Raw genomic sequence first — 22,660 nt, forward strand, 5'->3', positions numbered from 1 at the left:
TATAAAGCTTTACGTAAATCTAGATTAAGGTAAATTACTTGGTGCTTTAATTGCCATTTCATTATGTTGATGTTAATGAAATCTTCACCTCAGGTGCGGCATATACAAAGGTCTAAAAAGTGACAACTACAACTCTGGTTAATCAAAATTGTTTGGTAACGCTGGAAGTGTCTTCCTCAAAAATTAATAGAGATGTCGGAAGAGGTTGTAGTTAGTGGGGAAGAGTATGGTGGGTGAAGGATTTCACAGTATAACTAATCAGAGAACATGCAGTCTTCGCGTGACATGTGGCAAGCACTATTATCCAACACAAGCTTATTCGTGGCTAAGCGGTTTGCGTAAGCGCCTTTGGCGTGGGAGACCTGGATTCAATTCCCGGCGGGAGCTCATATAGTCTCGTTGCTGAACGGGGCGTTTAAGTCAAAATCGACTCAACTAACATGAGGACATCATGTCCGTTGGCCGTTGTTGGATACGTGCGGACAAGTTTGCGGTTTATTTCATAATGGTCAACACTGTAACATCTTCTATGAGTGGGGAGTGGTTTAGGAAAGTCCTGGACGTTTTTCACGATCCAACTATTGTTATAGCAGATTTTCATCTGAAGTGACAATCCGATGCTGGAATGATTCGCCATTACTAAACCAAATGGACTGTTAATATTTTTTTTTGCAGCTTACTGGGAAGAATTCCCTGGTTGAATTTCAAAGAAATCACTCTGGATTGTTGTTTATGATTAACCATTATGCGACTTTGTTCAGCAGCTCTCAAGCTTCTGTATGGGTACCGTAACAAGTGATGAAAATTTTCCGTTTCATAAAAGCATACTCCACTTATTCCTACGTTGTTGTTTAGCCGTAAAATATATTTGTAATAAATATTGTCTGAAAAAGGTTATGAAGTGAAAATCTAACAATCTTAATTTCTGGGAAAAAAAAAAAATCAAATACTTTAATGTGTTATTCCCTCAGAATTCACCTTGGATCTCACAACCTCGCGCTACACGACCGTGGTACATTCGTGCGTGTTTTCTCGCTTACATTTCGTGTGGCTCTTTGTCTCATTTCTTCTTTCTTGTACTGTCTCCATTCAGATTCTCTTCGCTTGTCTTCATGCCAAACAGCACATCAGTTCGTAGGCATACCAGTAGGAGTTCGCAACATTGTCAGACCAGTACCAAATTTTGTTCTATACGGACTGTTCTAAAGATGGAATTCTATTGGTTATGCCTTTGATATACGAGGGCGGTTCAGAATTCAGTCTATATCTCCCATGTTTAATATTTATTGCTGAACTAGCTACTGCTTGCTCTCAGTCGTGGGCTCACGCCTTCCGTACGTTGTGTTTAGTTTGCACCAATTCTCAAAAGTTACGAGCCTGCAGAATGTCTTCGGTAAACACCACCTCGTTGAAGACATTATTGTAAAATTCCATTATCTACACAGCAAGGGTTGTCTTCGTGGGCTGCTGGGTGCCTTGACGTTTCGGCATTTAGGGAAGCTAACATTGACAGCTGTCAAGAACGCCGCCTTGACTGGATTGAATTGTAGCATTCTATTTGTAGCTTCAGTCTATGTAACTACTTGGACTTCATACGCTCTCACTGATAAGCAGTTTGGAACCAAGCACATGACAGTAAACTTCACGCTGTGAAGCTCGACTGTGGATCTTCGGAGATGTGTACGAGTCAGCTTGATGAAGTACTGGTGTAGTTGTCTAATACCCTCGCAACTGACTCAGTTGCTGCGTGCTATGGACCGTCTGCTTTGATACGCTTGAACTTCCTTCTGAGTATTTGACACACACGAGTAGAATGTCTTGTACTCAAATCTGAGAACATCGCGGACTGCCTCGTACACTTGGTTGTGGATTGGGGAAGAAATTTGTTTTATTGGTCGCATTCTTGTTTTTACTACACTTCTGACCTTGCTAATGTTCTCCAAGCTTTGGTTTTCTTTCCTTGTTCGCCATTTTTATTCTATTTTGTTTTGCTATTACATTTTCTCCAATATTGTTACCTTGTTTTATTTTCCTCTTTCCTATGTAAGGTTGTCTTTTGGGCAGTCTATGTTAGTCGTGTCGATCGTGGCGGGAACAAGTAGCCAGGCTGCTGACGTCCCCATTAGTCGTCCCAGTCAGTCAATTGGTAATATCCGCTCAAAGAACGTTTCTGACAGGAAATTCGATAAATGTGAAGAATGCTGTTAAAAGCTGAAAGTATGTTTTCCATTCAATATAGATTAAGCCATTAATATTGCTAAATTACGATATGCCATCAGTACTTCATAGTTACGCTTCAATCTAGCTTGCCCGAAAATATGGAATAACGTCATTTGGCATCAAGAAAATTTAACCAATTTTTTAATTCTTCCAAGTAACTCCAAGCAAAGTGAATGGTATGAGTTGGAAGCTAAAGGACAACTCAACAAATTGCGTGCAGTACACTTCGGGGAAAGTAGAAACTGAGGTGTTGAAGAAAAGTGCAATTGATATAATTAAAAAAAAAAAAAAAAAAAAGCCTGAACTAGCCGTCATATTCACTACAGCTTTAACCTAACATAGCCTCATTTAATTTTCAATACACTATTCCATAGTGCACAGTTACTATTGACCTTTCATTTGAAAGCATCCACACCTTGTTTGCTTGAATTGCTGCTCTTTATTTTCAGTTTTCTGTAGTCAGTATTGACATCAGTATCACTAGAGTTTGTTTTTAAAGTCCTTAGTATCCTACTTTTGTCTAAATGTACTACTGGAAGAATCACGAGAAAGGCACTTTGAAGTTGATCATACGGAATTTCGGAAAATTCTGTTAAACTATGTAGCAGAGACTAAAGATTAAAGAGCAAAACTCTCAGCACTTGCCCACCTAAGTGTCAAATCATTAGTCATATAGTGTCAGGAATATCGTCCCTCTCACGATTAATTAAAAGTGTGTACCAGAAACCGAGAAGATCAAATTAAATTTTAAAAGTACACGATAGGATAAATTGAGGGGTAAATATGGATAAGGGCGTAACTAGCAATTCTTAGATTTTTCAGAAGAGCAGAAAAACAAATGCCCTTATCCAATTAACCAACGCATTCACACACTATTTTTGGAGACACGCGTTCGCTACGGAGTAGAGATATTACCTTAACACACCTAGACATACACGGACATTCTCAAACTTGCAGAAAATATGTATCTCATTTTACCGGAAATAGGTCGATACGCCCTTATCCAAATTACCGCTTCAATTATGACAATCTTAAGCTTGTTTTTTGAAAAAATTGAAAATTAAGCCTCGAAGAACGATGTGTCAAGATATAATAAACAATGTAAGATAAAGTTGTCATACTGTGCTTACAAGAGACTTCAGTATTACCTTTTTAATTACAGACGACTCAGATTTAAATCTTGTAATCGACAAGGAAAATTTCACCGTTGCCACTCCTATGCACGAACAAGGATTTGGTTTCATTTGGGCAGGAGCGCGAGCGACGTATGGTTTTACAAAGGGCAAGGTGTTCTTCGAAGTCAAGGTTAGTGTTCTTTTAAAGTATATTACATTATTTATAAGCTATTTGGTAATACAGATATTGTTCCCTATCTATAGTGACTGTTTCGATATTCGCTTACCCCAACGTATTTTTCAATACTAACGTTCATCACGTGTCACGGCTAAGTTCAAATCCGATATGTCAGTACGCTGATGTCACATACTTCGTGTTAAGTGACACTGTTATTGCTTATAAAATTTATTTCTATAGGTCGGAAACAGGCTTTGTAACGATTTGTATTATAAATTCAGGAAGTTAAAAAAATAAAATAAAAATAGGTAATAGATTTAAAAACTTTGTACCCTGATTATTTCAAGAGCTTTATCTACATATTAAACTATGTAGCTTCTTTACTTTTTATTGCCCCATGTTGATTTGAAGACAAAATGCAGTAGCAAAACAAAATATAAATTTACAATTACAATGAGGGATTATTTCACTAACTTTATTTACTTCTCAAGTATGCACATAATAGTTCAACATTAGTGGTTATATTCTAATTAGGCTTCAGAAACTCAGCGAAATACTTGATCAGTAATTACTTCAACAACAGTTTTAATTAGTGTTCGGATGTTGTCAAATTACAATAAAGAACGTCAAACTTGGATGTTAAGAAGCGCAAAAATAAAATAAAATTATTCGTGGCAGTTTGAATATCGTTCAGATATTTTATGTTCTGCCAATAAATTTGCAATTTCAACAGTTAAGAGTATTAGAATTTAAATGCCTGATTTGGATTTTTATTTTTATTAAGCGAATTTTATAGGGAAAAAATTTAAACGTTCTTAACCTGAGGTAAAGAACACTTTTTTTTTTCTTCCCTTTAAAATTAGATATTGGAGCATTTGGATGTGTCTCACTTGGAAGATGAACCCAGTCCTCACGTAGTAAGAGTTGGATTTTCAACCGATGACACTACCATGCAATTAGGTAAGTTCTGATTTCATTTCTGTAATAAATTATATACGTTAGGTATTTAAGACGCGAAGTAAAAAATTTTAATAGCACAAACATGTCTGTGTTCTCATATAATACTTCTCTCTTCTATTAATAGGTGAAGATCCTTTGTCATACGGGTACGGAGGTACGGGAAAAGCTTCTACAAATTGCAAGTTCAAAGATTATGGTGCTCCATTTCAACAAGGAGATACAATTGGAGCTTTCTTGGTTAGTAATCTTGAATTCTGATAAACTTAACCTTTTATTGATTTCTAGGTGTGTTTTCTGTTGCATTTAAATAATAAAAATAGGCATTGCTAGGCCAGTTATAAGATCATTTTTTCTCGCGTATACAATGTTATGTAAAAGCTTCAATACCACAAAAAGAAAAAATAAGTTAAACTGCGCTGGCATTTAAAGTAAAACTACAATAAACTGGTTAAGCATTCAAATTTCAGATAGTCTGGGCAGCTAATTTACACTCGACTCAATAAGAATGAGGAACTAAGTGATATTTGGAGTTCCTCTCCATTCTGCTTGTGAAACGAGAACTCGAGCCAATAGTGTATGCCCATGGATAAGGACATGACAATTGACCCGAATTTTAGCTCAAAAATACTATTAATAGCCACAAGGCATTATTGAAAATAGAGGAAGCATGTATAATAAGCAAAATATGTTTATTTCGTACGTCCTTTTTCTCAGCTAAAATTTGCTGTTAATTTTCTCATGTTGCCTTTGACTAGAAATGAACATTTGAGAGAATTATTCTATCTGGTTACATTATGTTGATGTCGCATTTCCCAAAATAAAAAAAAAATAAAAATAAAAATAAAAAAATCCTCTTGTTGGTATTTTTCTTTTTATTGCTATCTTAGTTGTTCCCAGCGATGTGTAACGCAGATAATGAAAACAAACTGAAATTAATATTCTCTTGAGCTTAAAACTTTCAAGGCAATGAAAAATAGTGGGTTTTGTAGGGAAGATGATCATAATTTCAGCTTGTTTTCATTATTTGCATTAGGTGCTGCGGGGAACAGCAATTGAAGGTAAGTTCGTGGGAATGAAAAGAAAATACCAACAAGAGGATAATGAAATTAAAATGCATGGGAATACATCAAAATTGAAGAAAGTCACTCCTAGCCAAAGGTAACAGGCAAAAGCTAACCGAAGATTTTGGTGAGCAAAAGACACTAGTTTCTCTCTCTCTCTCTCTCTCTCTCTCTCTCTCTCATATATATATATATATATATATATATATATATATATATATATATATATATATATATATATATATATATATATATATGAGAGAGAGAGAGAGACATATATAGGCTGTTCCATAATTCGTGTAATTCTCAGGTTTTTTTTAAAAAGTATTTTTTTTTTTTCATATTAACAATTGTATAGTGTTACGTAAATCACTTCCATGAAAATATCCAACGTAGTTTACTGTTTTTGACAGTTTTCTCAAATACGACTCGTTCGTCTCTCGCAAGAAAATGTTTAATAAATGTAGCATACCACGATGTAGTTTAAAAAATCGGGACGAGAAAGTTCATGCCATACTTTTTATTATCCGTTACCAGAGGATGCCTAGCAAAATGTTACCGTGTAAAAGCTCTACTGTGTTTTTGGAGCTTTAGAATGTTATAGGACCATTTTGGTAAAATACCTGGCTTGAGAACTAGTATGATAAATGGTTCCGTGTCAATCAAGCCTGAGTGCTCAGTTGTTGTAATGAGAATGTACAAGTTGGAGGCACTTTGGTATATTGTCAGGGTGCGTTGAGTAACTTTTTCGGTTTCAGGTGAGGTGGTGACTATGGAATAAGCAAGATTCAGTAGCTTCTGTACGGAATGGAGATTGGGGAAAAGAAGTTCGGAGTATTATCCCCAGAATTACCAGGATCTTGTCTGTTACTTTTATTACCAAGGGGAGAAAGTTAAATTGCCACGCGCTGTTTAAGTGATCGTGAAGTAATGAATTAAGCTTACTTTAATCTCAACTAAACTACTAGAAACCTTTGAAGTAGTTCTACTTTAAATGTTTACATGTAACACGATTCATTATATTACATGTATGGAAACAACATTCAAGAGAGGATAAAACGAATATCACTAACTCGAGAAAATATTCTTATAAGCTTCAGTGTTTGTATGAAGGTGCAAAAGTAACACTTGGAAAATAATAATGTGGGAAAAGCAAAACTTCAAAAATTTAAGAGGGTTACACCTAGTAGCAAGGAATGTCAAATCAGCACGCACCAAATGAATTATATATATATATATATATATATATATATATATATATATATATATATATATATATATATATATATATATATATATATATATATAAAAGTTAAAAGCAGATGCTGTTATAATATGAAAGTAACAAAAGTGAGCATTACATTTAAATGAACAAGGTAATAAATAGATCTGAGGGAACAATCCTGTAATTGAACACGTAGGCAGAATAGACCTGCTTTTTCCCCTTAATACTTCTAGGGTTATTATTATTATTTTCATATTCATTTTCACAATTTGTTTGCTGATAAATTTGGGATGGTATACAGAAGGCGACCTTAAGGGCAACGTATGCACCAGGACAACAATCAGTACCACTGGGCACCCAGAGATGGAGTAGAGGTTTTAAATGAATTTGAAATATCAAGTGTAACATGCATTCTGCACAGTCGGTGTAAATACCTGAACTACTGTCTCCGGAAAGATAAATAATAATCGAACCTCACATTCCTTCCAGCCATTCACGACGCAATTATGATCGGTTTTACTCCACTCTACTATTACTATCTTGTTTTAAAATGAGTGAAAGTCAGCTGTAGTAATCGTACATTGTTTTGTGTTCAGGTAACAGAATGACCAAAATAGAACTTCCAAAATCAGGCTGAATTTTTTTATTCGTGTGTCTTAGCCTTGAAAATGTACTTTGTGTTAGTGTGAGCGGCTTTTAAAGTTTTTACAAATACTCAGAAGATACCATGCTCATCTGAGTGCATTCTGTTAATAATACAGTAAACGTAGAATTTGAGCTGAGCGTCAAAATATGTTTTAACTGGATATGTGTAAAAGTTATGCCTGTGTTGGTATGCACATGGAAGTGTGAAAAACAAGATGTAATTCACCTAAGACCGCCTATTAGCACCAGCGTGATCAAGGACCTCTTGCTATCTTTCCGGTAGAAGATGAATCTCACGGCTATGTAACTCCGTAGTTTTGGAACTACGTAAGACGTTTTTAGTCTCCATATCAGTAAAGGTCTTCAGTAAAAATGGATTACAAAACGCGAGAAAGATGGAAATCTGTAACAGCCAAATCAGGGGAATAGAGCGAGTGAGGTAAAACATCCCAAGCAAAGTCCATAAATTTGACATGTCGTCAGAGCAGTATATGGCTGAGCGTTATTGTATTGAATACTAACTTCCTGACGGTTGACGAGGCCTGGCCCCTTCAACCACAATGATGATCGAACTTGTTGGGATGAAGTTCGTTTGGATGTCGATGGAGACAGTTCAGAAACCGACACTATCCTGCAACAGTTACATAATCCCTTACATTCATTTCCTTTGAAAATCCACACGAAAGAGAGGTTATTTTTGTACCAGGAAAGCAAGGAAACACGTGTCGTGACTCGCCCCTGTAGTTTGCACTCAGGTTGATGTGGAACCCGACAGTCGAACTTGGTTATCCAACGCCACAAGCCTTCAGTCCGTTTTTGAACTGTGTACCTCGAAGGTTTCCGTTACTTTCTCTACAGTTGAATTCGGACTGAGTTAGGGCTTGATTCAGATCCTTTTCGAGAAACTCGGACAGACATTTAGACCGTAGTCAATCTTGGCAGCTTCGGTCGCCGTCCCTTTATCCTGGAAACCAGCGGCGACAGTTATTTAGTCAATTGCATCCTCACTATACTCTTGCCTAATGTTGCGGCAGGCCACGGCCGCACTACTACTCGATCAAACTCAAACAAACAATAAGCAGCAAGTGTATTTTCCTTATGTCTCCATTTGATCGGCACAATACTTTCCAATTATGAACCTCTAGTACAAATTAACTGCCTGTTGCTGCTGTAATGTTCTCCCGGTAACATGATCAAGGATTCCAGCGTGTGGAGCGCTATGTATTCGATCACAATACCTTTCACAAGGAGGTAGAACGTTTGCACGTACCGAATAGTTATTACTTCTATAATTTATTCCTGCTCATCCTATTCTCATCAGCCCATCTTTTATTTCTTAACCTAATTTTTGATACTTCTGACAGCACTCAGCGAAAATTTGCCTTTAAATGATTTTTTCCCGTCAGTCTTGTTAAATTATTGGTAAATTTTTTGAAAAAGCTTGTATGAAACTTTTTTTTTTTTAACATGGTACCATTATTTGTATTTCTAACACGTTTTTAAAATTATATATATTTCAGGATTTGAGTAGTAATCCAATCATATTATCATACACATTAAACGGCCAGCCTCAGGGTGTTGCGTATGAAATATCAAGATCAGAACTCAAAGGCAAGGCGTTATTTCCACATGTGTTGACAAAGAACTCGAAATTTCAGTGCAATTTTGGTCAGGAAGAGCCATGGTTTCAGCCTTTGCAGGGTTATTTATTTGTTGGTCATGTTCCACTGGAGGATCGAGTACGTGGTCCAGCTCGACCTGAGAAAAGAGAAGATTGCGAGGTATGTAACTAAAGAACATTTATCTAATCTTATTGTGGCTTAGGGCTGCAGGTACGAAATTCATGAAAGATTTCACAGGACAGTTGTTAGTGTCAATTTTAGTTCCAGTATTTTGTTTTTAGTTTCCTGAATAATGTTTTTACAATGAAGATGCAAGAAAGCAGCAAATCAAATTTCATAGAATTTGTGTATTTGAGAAATGCAGACAGTAATGTATTTTTCCCCAACGTATAATTGTTATACTATTGATAAAATTAAATTAAAATTCGTTTGAATTTATGCGTCTTGACCCTTGAACAGTCTCATTAGTTTTATTTTTAATATTAATTAAGAATGAAATTCTGATCTAATGGAAACGCAGAAGAATTGAAAGATGGGAGTGACATTTTCCTCTGAACATTTAACAGCTCAAACAGCCTTAGAGTTCGCATTTGACCTTAAAAAATAAATGATTCGTAGTACACTCATGTCCAAAATTACTTTCGCATGTCTATAACTGTTCTTGTAAGAATATAATTTGATAATGATTTTGCAGAGTACTATTAATACTGATACTTTGTATATAATCGGGAAATGTATATTTGTGGTACATTTTATAGAAAATGAATTATAAATACGAAAATTAGCATGAGAAACAAAATATTGCTAAGTGGACAAGAAAGTTTTATTTTCGTTTTATTGTTCGTATTTACTGCTATTTTGACATGAAATTTGTCACATACATATCTTTGCCGATTGTATACATACCAACATTGTAAGAAATACTGGGCGAATTCGTTATAAAGTTATATTCCTACAACCATATTTATAGATACGCCACAATAATTTTGGACATGAGTGTACATTAGTTTGGCCTATGTTGGAGAAATTAGCATAGCATTTTGTTGTTTATCAGTTTTCCGCTGCACAGAATAGTGCTCTGTGTAATTTTCTCTTACCTGAGAGAATTTACTAATACTTGTATGCTATAGATAATACATTCATATATGCTGTGTGGGAGCTACTGTTCAACTGAACAGTTATTAAATCGAAAAATGCTTTCGTACAGCGTTAAATTGTAGTATGATTCCACAGCGCTGATTGAAGGTAAGAAGGCTGAGATAACATTCTCTACGCCTAAATTTCCTTCCAATATACTTCTCAACGAAATAATGAACTGGTATTTAGTTATGCGGTGGGAGAATATTGCGTGTAAGATTAACAATAAACTTTGGGTCTCTCTATAGATTGTGCACACTTCCTGCCTTCGCATGTTAAGCTTATACCATTGCAGTAATATTATAAGAGTTCGATCTTAATTTCAAAGTTTGTTTTTCATTGTTTTCAGGAATTGCATGATGTAGACGGATCCTTAACACACCTTTTGATGTACTGAAACATCAGCAAAGTTGCTAATTCAGAGTGTTAATTTATGAAAACTACGATTTCCCTAGTTCCCCCTTACAGAGGCCTCATGCGATTAGTTATCGGTGCAAATGAAAAATTCTTTTTTCTGCTCCATAGTTTTCAAGCTACTCCAACTAAACAAACTGAAAATTAACGACAGAACATCCATACTTATGAGTCAATTTACATTTTTTGCAAAAAAAAAAAAAAAATCGGTTACATCTGGCAACACTGTGTGGTTCCTAGTGTACTTCAATCGTTGCTTCCTAGTTTAAAAATATATGCATAAACGAGGCTTCATTTTGGTATAACCATTATTCGTGTATCACTTCAAGTTCAGAAGTTCTACTATCCAAAACTCCGGGTGGCATTGTATATTGGACACCCTGTACTACATGAGTACTGAGAAAACTTCGTTACTCCTTCAACTTTTGTGTAATCTTCGTGCCAAAATTGATTGGAGCTGATGCTGAATTTGTGCACAATTGTATCTCTTCGAAACTACAATATAACTATCTTCCGCTGTTCAACACGTATCTGTTAACGATTTTAATTCCACGCTTTCAGAAGGAGGGGCAAATTTTATGCGTGTGCTTTTTAAGTTGAGATCATGTACAGAGCCTGCAGGAATAGTCCGTGTTTTGTAGATTCTGTTAAAATTCGTGATATTTATAGGTAACGGTAAGCACAAGTGCCTTCCATTAGCGCGCGAAGACTCCATGGTTTTTGTTTCAACCCAGTACTCGAGGAACTAGGATGTAGTCATCTTCAGTTTAGAAAGACAGCCACCTACCGAGTTGAACTGTCACCATGAGGAAGGCTTGCGGAAGCTTACCCATATTATCATTTCATTGCATAAATCTGATCATACAGTTTCAATTTTACTATGTATTTTTCGTTGTGTTACTTTCTCATTATAGTACTTCAGTTTCAATATGGCTTCATCACGAATTAATTCTGCGTTCCAATTCAAGATTCTTTAGGTACACGTAGCTTTATGGCCGTAGGTTAGCTTAAATTGTAAGAATTGAAGTATTCATAGAGATTGTCTTCGTCTTTCTTTGTAGATTATCATGATGTGTGGATTGCCTGGAGCTGGAAAAACTGTTTGGGCTAACGAGTGGTCTGGTAAACATCCTGATAAGAAATACAACATCTTGGGTACAAACAATTTGATAGATAAAATGAAGGTAATTAATTTTGTAAATACCTCATGTATCAATAAGCACTAAGGAAGAAAACATCTTAAGATACATTACTTGATAAGATAACGGTATTCCGGTTCTGTTTTCATTGGATGAGCCTTGAAATTTGAACGCATTACAGTGGTTCCGATACTAGTTTAAATGATAACGTTTCATATAGCCTTGTTGCTACAAAGATACGCTAAACTCAAACCACCAATTACTTTGAAGAATTTATAATCATTCACATTAACCTCTGTTGTTAAGTGAAGGAAAAATCGACAGTTTCTTGTCATTTATAAAAACACGAAGTTAGGTAAACTTGTTTTATCGAAGTAGTGTTTATTAAGTTTTTTGTTTGTTTGTTTGTTTGTGTATGTGTGTGTATGTGTGTGTGAGAGAGAGAGTTGGCAACAGAATGTAATTCATACAGGATTAAGAGATGCAGCTCGCAGAACGCGTAACTTTGGCATACCTTGAAAAATTTTGATAGATTTCACTAAAATGATTTCGTAAGACAAGACTTAAGTGTTCTTAGACATTGTTCGTAGGTGGTACATAATATTCAGTTTTCACAACCATTTACGTATTACTTTAAAAAAAAAATGAAATAGAAAGAGGGAATTATAGGCGGCTTACTCCAGGTTCAAATTGGTTCAGAAGAAAGCAACTTTGAAAAATATTCAACAGTAATGTAAGAAGTTCAATCAGATATAGAGTTGGAATGTGTGCGTGTTCGGGCCCAGATAAAAGAGGAATCTTGGTACTAGAATAGTGAAGATTCTTATGCTTGTAACCAAAGAGCTTTGTATTTCTTTGACATAGCATTCTTGAAGGGTGGTGCATTTTATTATCTCTACACGTTAAAAGCGAGCAGGAATTTTGATGCTCAGAATTTTCATCTATAATAAAAAGTACACAGGATTAGGAAAACACGTTGTCATTATTTTCAGTTTCAAGTTTCATTTATCTGCTTATTATTATTATTTTTATTATTATTATGCTATTATTATTTTCATAGTTTTCTGGTTGTACGGAAGCTTTTCGTATAGACAGATTTCTATCTTTACTCCTTTTAACCCTTTTAAAATTCTTGCCTTTTTCGGAGTTTTTCTTGAGTCTCAGATAAGCAGTGACAGTGTCATCCCTATTTATCCTAGGATCATGGTTTATACCTCGTTTTTCTCAGAATGGAACAGCCTTTCAAATGGTACCACTTACATGTCCATATAATATGCCAGAAGGGAATTATTTGAGGGAATATCGGGATTTTTTTTACAAAAAAAACTTCCAAGTTTGGGGCTTCACTGGGTCTGCGCACAAACCTCCAAAAATTTGGAAAAATACTACGTAGTGTACTAATTACTAGTGACAAATTCGAATTTCCTGTCTTGAATAGTAGGGGCGGGAAAATGTTTTACCCATGTTGAGAGAGCAACAAAAAAACGCCCAAAATTTCCCTAACATGCACCCTACAAATTTTAAAAAAAATTCTGACACGCCCCTAATGATTGTAAAATTATGGTTCATACGTAGTTTTGTTCAGAATGGAGTAGCGTTTCAGATGGTATCACCCGCATGTTCCTCGGACATCCCTAAGGAGGGAAAAATTGAGGAAAATAGGGATTTTTGCTGAAAAATCCCTTTTTCCCCGGTTTGGAGCCCTCTGGCGCGGCCCTGGTTAAACATAGATATCCAGAAATCACTTACAAAAATACTACGTAGTGTACTAATTGCTTGCGCCAAATACCAATCTCCTATCTTGAACACTAAGGAGGGGAAAAATATTTTCCTCTTCTGCGAATATTTTCAGAATTTCCCAGAATACCCAATATAAATTTCAAAAGTTTCTTGACACTTCCCTAATTATCGTAGGAACACGATTCATACACCATTCTCTTCAGAATAGCACAGGCTTCCAGATTTTATTACCCTCATGTCCCTCGGACGTCCCTAAAGAGGGAAAAATTGAGTAAATAGGGATTTTTGCTTTAAAATCCCTTTTCTCTGTTTTGGGGCCCTCTGGTGCGGCCCTGGGTAAACATAGAGATCTGGAAATCACTTTCAAAATACTACGTAGTATACTAATTACTTGTACCAAACACCAATTTCCTATCTTCAATACTAAGGACGGGTCGGGAAAAATATTTCTCTCTTCTGCGAATATTCCCGAAATTTCCCAAGAATACTATACAAACTTCAAAAATTTCCTGACACGTCCCTAATTATCCTAGGAGGATGATTCATACGTCATTCTCTTCAGAATCGAGTAGGCTTTCAGAAAGTACCACTCAAATGTCCCTATCATGTAGCTGAGCGGAGCAAGAATCGCGAAAGTAGGATTTTTGGTCAAAAAAATCCCTTTTTTATCCTTTTGTTCCTCTGAACCTCCCTTCTATGTTGACGAAGAGATCCGAAAAAATTCTCATAAAAACTAATTGGTCCACTGATTGTTTAGGGAAAATATTAGAATTCTAGGATTAAAGAGAAGCTCACCAAAAAATGTTGAAGTTAGACCTCAGTAAAAAAGGGGGAATTTGTAAAATGATGACGTCATACTTCCCTATATTCTGACGCTCGGAAACGTATAGGCCCTTCCAAGGTTTTCTTGAATGCCTCCTCTCTTGGAAAATAAAAAAACCGGAACTAAATAGCATTCTTAGTTCTCTTTTAATCGATAAGACACTACAATATCGGTCGAAAACGACCCAAAAACTTAAAAGGGTTAAGAGCTGCTGCGGTTTTCTGCACCGCTTTCTTCACGGGAAGCTGGAAGGTTTTTTAATTTCTTCACTCACATTAATTCCTATGTATATATCATTAAGAGAATGCATAAATACCTCTTACAATAGACTAATTGATACTAAAGTTGTAATGTAATATATGATATAAATGATTAATCAAAAGGCATTCTGACGAGTAGTGTGAAACACCTTAGAAAAACTCAAACACCCGAAACAAATTTAAGACATACTAATATGTTTAGGAATTTTGAATCATTTTACTTATTTTGGGTACTGATTCCTGAAAAATCCTTTCTCAACTTTTCGCCTTTCTTCAGGCGCTTTGTTCATACAGATAAAAGTTGTAGAAGAAATACAAATCAGAGAAATATGTAATAAATGGATCCATTTGAAGAAAGCAGTGAAGATACAAAATTTCAGGTCCCTTACTCGTTAGATGCAAGGGTTCTGAACTTAAAAACTGTTTGTGTGTGTTGAAATTGTTGGAGATCTCTTGTTGAAAATACTTTAGAATAAATGACTTAAACCCGCTCAAGAAAACTTGAAGACTCATTAAACAAGGAAGTTTGCGCTATCAGTTGAAGTAGTTGATGAAATTACATCACAAATTTTGTAAGCTTCCTGCTATTTCCGTAATTCTCAATGAATTCCAGTTTCAATACTTGGAAAGGTTAGTAGCTGAAACAAAACACACGGCATAATCTCACGAAAGATTACATACGTACTTCAAGGATTATTCTTGTAGTTTCGTGTGATGCTTTAAAATGTATTTTCATATTGGATAACGGAGAGTTGAAATTCCTACTTGAAGTGGTAGGATGCATATTCAGTGTTCATCAAAAAGTACTTACTCCAGAAGTACTCAGAAGTATCTATGAACGTTTCAGCAAAAGGTTGTTGCCTTCTTCAGTACTGATGTTTCCAGAAAACTAACGTTGAGTGTGAAACTACATCCTGTTGATTATCTTCTAAATACGGTAACTTTTCACCGAAATCTTCATAGTTGAATAATTCTGTGTGTTTGTGGAGTGTTTTTCTTTTTTTTAACTATCAACACAATACCAGTTGTTTTCGAGCACCCTTTCCGTATATATTACTATTGTATAGAAACTAAATAATAAACAGATGTGTAGTAATGCAACCCCATTTGAACCATCTATTCTCGCATTGTTTTCAAAATACTGTGTGTCATTACAACTCATTAGCTGTTTGTACTTTAGTTGATAAAATTTCGAGTGTCACTAAGTTTTTTTAAACTTGATAACTTTTAATAGGAGGAACTGGTGTAGTAGAAGTCATAAAAGATTTTTCATCAAAAGTAACATACACTAATATAGCTCTGTTTTTACAGGTTATGGGGTTACCGAGAAAGCGTAATTACGCGGGTCGTTGGGATGTCCTCATCGACAAATGTACAAAATGTTTAAATAAATTGCTTGATATGGGCGGCCGTCGACGACGAAATTACATTTTGGATCAGGTAAAGTTATTCAAATACATCATTCTCATGTCATTATATACACTTGACAGCTTGTCTTCTCATTATGATTCCCAAATGACTCATAATTTCGTCAGTTCCTTATGGTTGGAGAAATATTAAATGTCCAGTCAACGAATAGACGTATAAACATGTTAAACAGTCTACATTGTAACTTTTTTTACTGTCGTTGGCTTAAGCTTTTGGTAAAACGTAGTTAGCTTTACGAATAAGTTTAGTGAGCAAATTAACGTAATTGAAAAGCATAAAAGGAGTTTATATCATTATGGTAATCTTACGTATTTAAAAACCATGAAAAGAATACAAATAGTCTGTGTGTATATATATGTACGAGATAACGTCGTAGGAGATTTTAAGGTGCAGTTCCATAGTAAAGGATTAAACTCGTATGGAGTTTCGAAAGTACTAGTATAATCTAGTGTTGAGCCAAATAGGCATTAGTTTTGTGGGATTTGTCGCATTCGGTGTGGTTCTTTGAGAAATGCTAATAAATATAGAATTTAAGAAACTAGTAATTAAATTCAGATCCGATCCTGTTTGTTAAATTGAGTTGAAGTTCAGTTTAAAAGATAAGTTCATAGTTTGTAGTTTTAAATATCTTACCTTGATAGTATACTACAGACGTAAATAAATACCTAATCTTAGTTTTACTATCAGTCGTTTGTGTGTATAATAAATGATTGCATTTTATTTAGAAATATAAATATGCTTCCGAATGTTTGGTTTTCAAATGTGGAATGAAATTCATTGATTGGCAAAAATGGTTAACTTACCAATTAACCTAGTCTTGAGTTTGTGAACGTTATTTCATACGATAAGAGAAAACATATAAAACTTATTTTTGCTTATGCATATCTAGTCTAGAAATTGAGTTTATTTTGTTCGATCTGGATAGTAATCAGTATTTCAGTTTCCAGGATCAGTTTAAAATTAGTAAATGATGTGTAGCATTTTCATAGCAGTATATAACCATATTTGTAAGAAGGGAAAATCTCGTAGTCTTAAAATCTTACGCATATCCAGAGTTGATTTTTTTTTTTTTTTTTTTTTTTTAAATAACATTTTGGATATTTAATTTTAAACTCGTTCCGACAGTAGCTGAATTTTCTGATAAAGAATGTATGGTTCTACAACACATTTGATAAGTGTTAAATAAGCCGTATGAATATTTGGATGCTTCCACAGGCGGAAATTTTAATAAACTATAATGAACCACGGTATAATAGTATGAAGTATAAAACCTGAAACTCCTTCCTTCAACAAACAGTAAAACAAATTCTTGTTCTATTCATAATTGAAGGAATAGTAACTACGAGAAGTTCTCAATTTATATGCAGCTTCATAAATTTATTTTTAAATTTTTACTCAAAATGTTAAATTTTTAACTTAATTCTTAAAATGTATTAGTTGTAAGTAATTTAGCCCGAAGTAGTTATGTTATAAACATTCAATAGCAGTGTTAAGCATGTCATTCTTTGAATAATTAAAATAAAAGATAAGTCTCGCGCATAGCTAAAAAGAAATTTAGATGGTAATCGTAATAACGAAATATTACAAAGTAAACCATCTATGATAAATTAATTACCCAGTAAATCACAGAATGGTGTTTTCTGTGCATGTCTAAGTTTAATCTTTAAAAATTAGTTTGAACCTTACAGTTCTAAGTAGACGAAGTTGGAAAGTACCTGGTTCAAGAATGAACTGGGATTAATTTATAGTATCACTGTATGTACCTTTCTTTACAATGTTTCTCATCCTTAAGGAATATCACATTGAGTACACATTTTACTTTTGATTGAAACTCTCGTATATCAAAATATCTTATTTGTGTAATAAAGCAACATTACTGTTCCGTGGCATTCTGTTCAATGATGGTAAAATCGACGTTACACTGTTAATTACAAAAGTTAATTTCTCCCTTCTCCTTGAAATGAAATGTTTCGGGTTGATATGTTGGTAATTCAGTCGAAGCCTTTATTCCGTGTCATGAATTTGCAACATTGGATAACAGTAGAGGAGCAGCAAGGATAGTTTTTAAATTCTCTTTTGTATTTTACACTGGTCCATAATACAAATTAACACAAAAATGCCAAGCTTTAAGTGTTCTTTGTTCTACAAGAGTGATGAAAAAGTTGTTACAGAAATTACCTAATTAAAAGTAGAAGTTAAAGTTGACAAAACAAATTGATGCCTAAATTAAAAGATTTCGTACTTTCAGTTGGCAATGCTCTTAATCAGGATCTTTCTTATGGTTCTTTGGAAATTCTTTATATAAATTTTTGAATCTTAAAAAAGATACTAATTATTTTTTTTTTAATTTTTTTTTTTAAAGTTAACGTTAGTATTGTGAAATGCAATTAATATTGGTCTTCATTGAGAGCAACGCAATTAAATGACCTGCGGGGTTTTTTCCGCTTAAAAAATGGTAGCATATTCAGTTCGAAGCTGTAATAAGTAGTATTTTATTCGGAGGACAGCAATTTCGTTTCACTTCAACATGCAGTAATAGTACCTTACATTTTCTTGGACTTGTCTTCTTTAGTCTTCAGGGTTTACATGTGGTACATTCAAGCTAACATGGCTTTTTTTTTTTTTTTTTTTTTTTTTTTTTTTTTTTTTTTTTTTAATACTAGTTTGGGCCGTATTACTGATTGACCTTCAAATGACTGAGAATTGAAAAATGGTCAAATTTGCTAAAATAGGATAACAATATTGAAGTTCAGTTGCAAAGTGGCTAAGTTTGAAGACCATTGAAATTGTGGCAAGACGAATATAAAATTAAAAAAAAAAAAAAAAAAGTTAAAAATCTGATTTAGGATTACAGTCTATATGTACTTTTTTAAAGCAGTTCGAGTATAAGCTCCGAAATGAGTATTGATCCTGTATTATTGTTACTATTGGAATACAATCGTGTAATCATTCGGTGTTAAGGCTAGCCTGTTTTCACACTAAATTCAGTAAGTACATAACGCAAGTACCGTTATTTCTGTGTATATAAACATCTGGAAATGATGCAGATGATTTATTTTGGTAGCTGAAACATTAATTGATGATAATGTAGTTGGAGGGGGATAGTTAAATATTTAGGCATATCGATAGAAACAAGGAGTGTTGGTATGTGCATGGCACTGCTTCGTGCATGTGTGCTGGATATTCGTTGGAGTTATCCTAAAGAGAACCAAAATCCATAAAAGTTTATCTATACTGTATGGATATATTAATTAGCTCCATGTCGTATTTTACTATTGTGCTTGGTTCATTGCGATTGTACATTAGCTTGTAAAAGGTAGTTAGGTTCCATTAATAGAAAACTGACCTGACCTAAATGAATCTTTCGAATGTGATGTCAATCCGAGATAAGCGGGTACCTGTTGCGTAGGTCATGAGAAATGCATCGAGTCGAAATAGTCTTGGATCAGGGTGATAGGAGAATGTAAAAATTACTTTAAAAATATAGTCTTAAGGATTGTAGGGAAATAGGTGATAAAAATCCTGATTAGGAGGTTAGTGTAAGATGGGATCGTATTTTTTTCCCCTATGAATCTACAAACAATATAGTAAGTTAATTAGGTTTTTCAGTTTATGAAGCGTTCATATAGCATAGTACATCTTATAGTTCAGTGGTTGGAATTCTAGAGCTGAAGTGATGAAATGGTGTCTAAGGTGTACTTGAATGGAAATCTCTGCAGTTATCAGTAGTGTGCCTTTTCACGTAGGTATATTAGACTGGTTGAGGTTTATAATTTGATAACATCTTAAACAGTATAGGGAGTAGGTACACTATATCGGAATTTTATTGCAAAACACTACATATACTGGTGGAACGAAGGAATTGAGTACGGAATATGGGTCTTACGAATACCTTATGGCTTACATGGAAGGTAGTACATTTGTAATAAATTTGAACTGGTACTTTCAGTGCATTTGGTAAGTTTTAGATCAAGCTGAAGTATTACTTCATAGCTGCGTTTCTTTTTATGATGTAACCAGATAATTTAAATATTGATCTAATATATATCTTAATATCTATTCAATAATTTTGGATGATTTTGAACTGTGACTAAATTGCTGATACATTTCAGAACTTAAGAGTTGATACTTCTTATTATACTAGCAATAGGGAAGGTAAGATTTCGCGACTTCACTTCTGTGTTGTATGTTACTTCTTGTTCCAATATAAGATATTCAAAATGCAAATGTCCTGAAAATGTTAATCATACATCGTAGCACGTAGTCTTGTAAGGTTCTTTTTCATAGTCATAAGTTTATCCCAGCTTAGCGGTTAAGTTGATACCTGATTTTAGTAGTATAAAAGTGATACTAGTTGAACTTGGCAGTTGATTTGTAAGAACTACTGTTTAAGTGGATCAAGGGGAAAAATACATTTATTAATTTAGATTAATGATATTTGTCCCCATTGTTGTGAAGATATTACTGTTTTAATGTATACTATATATTTTCGTAGTTGCAATATTTTAGTTCGACATATGACATTAGAAAGGCAACTAGAGTAAGTCAACAAAATTACTTGTATGTGTGAATCTTAGATATAGTTTTTAATAGACACTATCACCCACTTGCATTAAGCTTTAACTTTACCTCGATGTTGATAAATCAGATTTTTCAGTGTATTTAGACTTAATTATTAAAGGTTCATATTGCTGTCAGATGACTGCTATTAATTTAAGGAATAAGTCTAATAGAAAAGACACTGAATTTAGGTAAAAGATTTTACGAAGTATGAGAAAAGTATTTTTTAATAATTAATGTTGGGATAATATAACTTGTTGGTATTAACGTTATAAGCAAGTAAGTGCTTCGGTGTAGGAGACAAGAAGGTGAAAAATTGCTGTGTTCATGTGACTTTCCAGTTAACGGAGTAAAAAAATGATTTTATAGACTTGGCTTAAGTATTATAGGTATATTATACAAGATCGGATCGATATATAAGTCATTGTGGGAACATAATGAGTAGACAACGATAAAACTATAAAATATGTATTTAATTTGTTGAAAGTAAGAAGAGTTCAGAACCTGGATCATGTAATTAATGCTAATTATGAAATATAGTTCAGGACTGGTTGTGATCGAGGATTACTTGATTTTCAATAAATTAGTGCTAAATGTGTTTAAAAGACAATTTCATAAAATTGAAACTTATTTGAAATGAATTGGCTTCTTATAAGATTAATTGTACGGGAAATATATGTATTTGAAAGGAATATTTTGTCGTTCGTTGAGTTCCATTATGTATTAAGTATTTTAGGACACTGCAAAAAAGTATGCATCTTTCTAGTACTTAAAAAGCCTTATAAATTAAAGTAGCCAGTTGGAAAATTACTATCGAGAATTCGTGCCTGAACAGTATCGACAAATGTTATCGCCAGTTATGGGGCGTTCATCATAGTTACACTTAAGATGCTAGCTTGCATGTTTGTAATATAAGGGTAGATAGGATTGATACAAAATGAAATTAGGAACTCCTTGAAAATACTGTTGGTTTAGGATGTTTTTTTGTAAATCTTAAAAAGTTACGTTGTAAAATTTTAATAACTTCGAAAAATATGAAAATATACTTTATAATTAATCATGATTTATGGGGAGGATATGGACATTTAGTAAAGGTGACTTCTTTAATGAAATTCCGTTAAAGTAAAATTCGAGTCCAAAAGCCTATTGCTGCCAAGTTGAAGTACAACTGAAATTTCAAGATGCACTATCCGAATATGTGGTATGCAGTATATGAAACATGCTAATGCAAGTATTTAATATAGAAAAAGATCACCGTTGTATAATCTGAGAATGTTTTCTCAGTTGATTCTGCAGATCAAATAACTAAGCAGGATTTTCCTAAAAGTGGAAGAATATACTACACGGCCGATCACTGATTAAAAGCAGATGGTAGATACTTTTAGCCAGTATTAATTATGTAGAGGAAATCTTCCAGAAGTGTGTTAATGTAATGGAAAAATGTTACATGTTAGTAATACAAGAAAGCATATATTGACTACACAATATGCATCCAAAAAGTTAACTGCGTGGGAAACTTAACATTCGGTAAAGTTTTAATGGTAGGATAATTAGCATCAGCAAGAGTAAGCGAGTAATTATTATTGTATAACATGAAAATTCGAAGAGTCTATTTACAAAAGGAAATCGCTTTCGTTAAAACTTAATTTTTTACCTTGACAGTTCATGTTATGCACTTCTGGTTTCAAACTTAATGTAAATGGAAACATTTACTACTATAATCAAATTCTTAGGGTTAACATATATTTCAGCAGTACTGACGTAAGAAGTTTTAAATAAAGCTGGAAGTATTTCCCTGCACTGTTGAATTCGTTACGTGGAACAGATTAAAATGAAGATTCTCTATTGATTGATAAATGTGTGAAGCGTAGGTTTTTTCTAATATTTCTGACTGATTAAGGATATTTCGGTTGAATTCTGGTGTGGCTTACATTAATTTTTAAGCATTAGCTAATAAATTGAATCAGATTTATTTGTACTTGATAATTACTTATGAGCTGATCAAATATATTCACATTTAATCTAATTGCAGATACAGCCCTTAAAGACATCTCTCTGAAATTTAAAATCTATTAGATTTGAGATCGAAATTTTCGATATGTTCATCAGTCCCATTCCCGTTTTTATAACTTT

At 34.0% G+C, this 22,660-nt stretch overlaps 1 protein-coding gene across 1 annotated transcript in view; it reads left to right on the forward strand.

The window, feature by feature from the left end:
* The window catches only part of LOC145660574 (heterogeneous nuclear ribonucleoprotein U-like protein 1), an 82,216-nt gene that overhangs the window by 17,975 nt on the left and 41,581 nt on the right, over window positions 1–22,660 (forward strand). Inside the window, exons 5-10 of the mRNA XM_081725806.1 lie at window positions 3,383–3,525; window positions 4,377–4,473; window positions 4,598–4,710; window positions 8,925–9,185; window positions 11,639–11,761; window positions 15,851–15,979. Of these exons, the coding sequence (XP_081581932.1) occupies window positions 3,383–3,525; window positions 4,377–4,473; window positions 4,598–4,710; window positions 8,925–9,185; window positions 11,639–11,761; window positions 15,851–15,979 (866 nt within the window). The remainder of the gene's footprint in view (window positions 1–3,382; window positions 3,526–4,376; window positions 4,474–4,597; window positions 4,711–8,924; window positions 9,186–11,638; window positions 11,762–15,850; window positions 15,980–22,660) is intronic.

This window comes from Thermobia domestica, chromosome 9, assembly GCF_964235325.1.
Source record: "Thermobia domestica chromosome 9, izTheDome1.hap1.1, whole genome shotgun sequence".
NCBI lineage: Eukaryota > Metazoa > Arthropoda > Insecta > Zygentoma > Lepismatidae > Thermobia > Thermobia domestica.